Source organism: Austrofundulus limnaeus, unplaced genomic scaffold, assembly GCF_001266775.1.
Source record: "Austrofundulus limnaeus strain Quisiro unplaced genomic scaffold, Austrofundulus_limnaeus-1.0 Scaffold106, whole genome shotgun sequence".
NCBI classification, from domain to species: domain Eukaryota; kingdom Metazoa; phylum Chordata; class Actinopteri; order Cyprinodontiformes; family Rivulidae; genus Austrofundulus; species Austrofundulus limnaeus.
The window spans coordinates 78,393-83,933 of record NW_013952508.1 but is presented as its reverse complement, the minus strand read 5'-3'; the positions used below and the strand labels follow the sequence as shown (position 1 = coordinate 83,933).

Genomic DNA, 5,541 nt, shown 5'->3' with positions numbered 1-5,541 from the left:
AAACTGGAAAAGGAAAATCACATTAACTGCATGCTAGGGCAGCAGTCATCGATTAGTCACGATTTATCGGCAAAATGTCAATATGTTTCATCAAAACCCAGTTTTTTAGGCTGCAGATGTCATTTTAAAACTACCAGTGCTTGTCTTGTTGTGACATCAGCTCATTTTTATTTGTCACAGCATGAAATTTGACTGATTCTTAAARTGATTTCTCTGCAGTGTCCTAATGACTTGTCTGAAATGACTTTTTTCTAAAACAAAGTTTTTATGAATTAAAAGGAAAAAAATAACCCAAATGTTTCTTTGTTCCTCCACTTTATTAAGAAAATGTACAGAGCGATTAACGGTAGGACTTCTGGTAGCGAGCACGAGCTCCAGGTCCACCGAACTTCTTGGACTCGCAGCGACGTGGATCAGCAACCAGCAGGGTCCTGTCGTACTGGATCAGGATGTCCTTGATCTCCTTCTTAGAGGCCTCATCCACATCTAGTTTCACAGAAACACAGCAGGTTAACAACTCTGTCTCTCAAAAACATGTTAGTTCACACACAAATTGTTTAATCTAATATAAACGTTTTGATCAGAAAGCAACAGTAGGAACCTAAAAGTCCTTGTTCACAGTGAGAATTACAAGGCCAAAACCCTTACAGCGTACTAGAGTAAGACCTGAAAACAATAATCTCATCTCTAAACACGGCAGCTTTAAATGCGAAAACATTAAAGCTGTGATATCAAAACTACTGTTGTAAAGCTCAGCTCTTAGCTTAAGTCCCGAACGCGCTAATGTTTTCAGCTGCAGCACTCACAAGCTTAAGTTTTATTTCACTTAACATTTTAACGTGATCCAGATTCCCTCATTTAAAACCAAGAACTTTACTGTAAATTTAAAGAATGCCAGCAAAACCATTTTCCAATAATACTGATGTGGGTTACATTTATATCCTCATATCACACTGTGTTCAGAATACTTGTCAATTAGCCAAAGCAGTTAAAATAAACTTGACGCTTTTTTAGAAAAATATGACAGACAAAAATAACTTACACTTCTGGTAGTATGCAACCAGGGCTTTGGAGATGGCTTGACGAATAGCTGCAAGACAGAAGCAAAGAAACATCTTCTAGAAATGATCGTTTTCAAGACAGAACCCAAAACACTGAAGGATGAGCTTACCATAGACCTGTGCGACGTGTCCGCCACCCTTCACTCTGACTCTGATGTCAACTCCAGCAAAACGCTCCTTTCCCAGCAACAACACTGGCTCCAAAAGCTAGAAGAAGCGCAAGAAGTGTATATTTTTCACTCAAATGACCACATGAAACTTCAAGGTGCTCATTCATTCGTAAACAAGCAAACGCTAGTTATGCTTGTGCCTGGCTGTTATWTAGAAAACTCACCTTGTACTGGAGTGTGGCAGGCTCCACCATCTCCAGGGGTCTGCCGTTCACTTTGATCAGGCCATTCCCCCTTTTGCAGTGGGCAACAGCTGTGGCAGTTTTCTAGGGGGAAAACCTCACATTARTGATACATCTCCACTAAAGTTATAAAGCTGCTGACGTCATAATATGACGACCATGGGAGGCGTTACAGAAGCCTACGGACCAGAACCACCAGGCATCGGAACAGCTTCTTTCCCACAGCTGTCACGCTCATGAACGCCTCCTGACACAACTATAAGGACTGTAACCCCACCATAAAACAACATACAGACAAAACAACATACAGACTGTCCTCACACTTATACATACTCTGTATATAATATGAAAATCTTATTTGCCATTACTATCTTACAWTGTAAATCTACTAATACATATTCAATTCATTCCTAACATTCTGTATAATCTGCATAATCTGTACATGTGCACATAGCTCCCATATTACATTTATTTATTTTATTTTTATACCAACCTTTGCACACTTGTAAATACATATCTATACCCTGTATAGCACTTCTGGATAGATGCAAACTACATTTCGTTGCTTGTACTTGTGACCGTGCAATGACAATAAAGTTGAATTCTATTCTATTCTATGAGTTTACAGATTAAAGGTAAATTATGGAGAACATCGCTTCATTTCATATCTAGAAATTGCTTTGAGTCCAACTTAAATTTCAAATGTTTTAGACGAAAATTTAGGAAAATGTTGCATTTGTGTGCGCTGCGGTTTAAGTTGTTAAAACCTCGCTTAAACATCTTAGGAGTATACACAACACAGCTGCCCTTTTAACATGTATTGTTGTACCGGTGTTGTTAATGACAAACCGGTAATTTGGTTAATGAAGTTGATTTATTCTGATCAGTCAATAAAACTTGCTTAGATTTGTCAATAATTAAATAAGATTACCTTCTGGTGCATTTTATTAAATTGTTGAATGAAATTATTGTAAGCACTATATTTTATCATACGCAAACTAGCTTAGTTCTGTTGTGTCATGAACGTTAACCTGATAATTCACTTAGAGGCAAAATATCAGAAATGCTGTTAGCATCCGGGGCTCRGAAGCTAAGCTAAAACAACATAGCTGAAGGGTGACTGATGTACCATCAAACTTTGATACTGTATTAAGAGGTAACAGAAAACTTAATATTAGCATCTATAGGGGTTGTTGCGGCAAACAAATCATAAAAACGTGTAAAATTGCAGCCAAAACCTATTTAGCATTTGCTACATTAGCTCATATTCCGCTAGTCAGCCCGGTAGCCGTCAACGCCATGTGCATTAAACTCTTTTATATTTGCTTACCTTACGTCCAAACACCTGGACAGACTGCAGAGGACCTTTCGCTGGCATGTTTCTGAAACATAAACGGTAAAAACCCCGGTTCAGAACCCCCAAAATTAAGGTAATTTTAATGATTTTGACGCATCAATGGCAGCTACTCACCGTCTTCAGCTAGGGTGCCGTACGGAGAGGCCGATGGGGTTTCACGCGCYGAGCATCAGGGGCTGCTGCACGACATTTGCATCAGCTTTGAGGTAGGTTTACGACAGTTGCTCTCGCTCTACCTCCATTTTATGTTTAGATTGGTTTTTGACCAGCTGTGTTGTAAAAAAAAAAAAAGCTCTGAATTCACGTTTGATTGCACTTTATAATGTCAATGCTTTAATACAGAGTTTTGAATGTTTTCATTACAGCCTACAGTAGTTTTCAATCATTTTGCTTATTATTTTAGTTATTTACTACTCAGCAAAATGGCAACAAATTGTTAAAAATTTTTAATTCTAAGTTTTTTATATTAATCTGTACAGTAAGGACAGTATGTTTTAATATTATAGTGTTTGACATTTTTATTTAACCTAAATGCTTTGCTGTTGAAGCTGATTATTTTTAAGTTATATGTTAGCATTACATCAATTTCTATAGAAACTACACAAAATGTACAAAACTTAGAAAGCTATCAGCATGTGAAAAGAATTGTGAATGATTTTTATTTTTCTGTGTGCTATTCAAAAAGATTAAGTTCATGTTCACAAAAGGAAAGTATCTGTCTAAACAACATAAACCTGAGAAAAAGTAGCATCACTCTATTTCCAGCTGAAGAAAAAGGGCCTGGATTCGCTATCAGAAACTGAAATACGCTTGTTTCTTCAGCTGGATGTTTCCAGGAACACTGTCATGCTTTAGAAAACATGCTGATAATGATTTGTACATGTGAAACTTTCCTTTGGAGTTCAAGCGTTTGATTCATTTAACGTCAGCTCCCTCTTGTGTAGGTTCAACAAACAGCATGGTTGTAGGTGGAACAGGCTTGTTTCAGAGAATGATGTCATCATAAACCAGGTGGCATCAGTCATTTTTCCTGGAAGAAGTTTTCACAACATGATGTCAAACGTCTCAGAGTCAGCTGTGTTTTTAATTTGTGTTTGAGTTGAACAACAGCGATCAGGGTGTGGGAATTATACAGGATGTAGAAAAACGGAAGTGTGTGTGAGGGGGGTCTTCTTGGAGACCATCAAACAACAGTCGTACACAGGAGACACCTTTTGATCCGACAACGTTGACCAGATTCTGCTGATGACATGAAAGTCAACCTCTTCTTTCATTTCATGAGCTGACAAAGTCTGACTGAGACAGAGGGTTTGTCAAAAACTAAACCAATGGTGAAATTTCAACCTATAAACGCACATTATAAATAAACACTAATAAATACATAATTAAAATAAAACGTATACAACCCTTAAATGTTGGGTTTGGTTAAGCCAGAGAGCATCTTGGGAATGTGTATACAAAAAAGTGAGTCGTATGCTGTACTTGTGCTGACATTTATTGCAGTGAGAGTGCTGTTTGTGTCGGAAGCACCTGGTTTCTTGTGTTTTCAACTCTCTTTGTGGATCTTCCTGCTGATGGTTGGTTAATGATATTTTGAGTTTTTCACAAAGCGTTTCGTTGCATTCATATCCAATATGGTTTCAGAGATTACATTAACTTTTTTACCTGCGATTTTTGCTGCTTTATAAGTCTACAAAAACTTAATAAATGAGAATACTAATTTTCTATGTTGTACTAATCAATTCATTTTGGACAGTAATTTTTTTTAATTTGTTATATGTCACTCAATGAAAGGAAATAATAAATTACGGTATTTCCAAATTCTGTTGTTTTAAGCGTTTGCGAAAAGTTCATCATCATCATCTGGTATTTCTTACTTTGGGGTTTAAATAATTAAAAAGGACGCATTTCATATGTATTTATTTGAAATGACACTGTAAAGGTAGAACATGCTCATGTATTGGGCTTCTTTTCCAAATGCAGCAGATGAGTCCATCGCATTTGGGGTAAAAACAGGTCAGTTACTAATCTAATTTCTTCAACGTGTCTATAAAACACCTTCTCATTGTTACATTTTGAGAATGAGGAGAGATTGCACAAGTGCATGTTAAGGAAAAAAAAACTGATAAATTTTCCCAGGCTTTTAAACATGCTAATAAATTTGTAGATATTGTACAAATTGCTAATTTGAATATGTGTTCAAAATATTTTATCTTGAAAATCAAAAAAATATATTTATTTTTTTGCTACTGTAGAACTAATCAGATGCCAACAATTCTCCCGTAATTTTGTAAGTGCAAGTCTTCCTCATGATCCGACCAATCATGGCAGCATTTACGCAAAAAATAGTTCACAGGTTTTAATTTTCGTATTTAAACAGAAAAATTCATCATCGCTGATACAGGGCAAGCATTTTCTCGCAACTCTACCGTACCTCCAACATGGCCGACTTCCTGTCTGATGATGTCACATGAACACAGWGAATCCTCGATTTTAGCAGGGGGTCAGGAATCGTGAAAATATATATATATATTGAATGCGGTCCAGAAAAATCCTACAGCGCATTTGTGGCGTCATCTTAATATAGTAAAACCCAAACAAAAACACACAAAAGCTAAACAGTTAGCGGCTACACAGCACTGTTAGAGGGCAGAAGTGGACACAGGGCATGTGTCACGTACTTTATTGTTTTTTAGAACTGTATTTATGGTATTTATGTTACAAAATTAGTAAATTATCTCTTTAATAATTTAGCTTGGAAACTCATAAAA

General features: G+C 36.6%; 1 protein-coding gene across 1 annotated transcript; it reads right to left on the bottom strand.

Annotated features, from left to right (window-relative positions):
* Positions 1-298: 298 nt before the first annotated feature.
* On the bottom strand, positions 299-2,934 carry rps16 (ribosomal protein S16). The gene is made up of 6 exons (XM_014013784.1): positions 2,885-2,934; positions 2,744-2,795; positions 1,396-1,497; positions 1,172-1,268; positions 1,043-1,090; positions 299-486 (listed from the first exon to the last, which is right to left on the bottom strand). Exons 2-6 carry the CDS (start codon positions 2,789-2,791, stop codon positions 341-343), a joined length of 441 nt encoding a protein of 146 aa, XP_013869238.1. The 5' UTR covers positions 2,792-2,795; positions 2,885-2,934; the 3' UTR covers positions 299-340.
* Between the last annotated feature and the right edge of the window lie 2,607 nt (positions 2,935-5,541).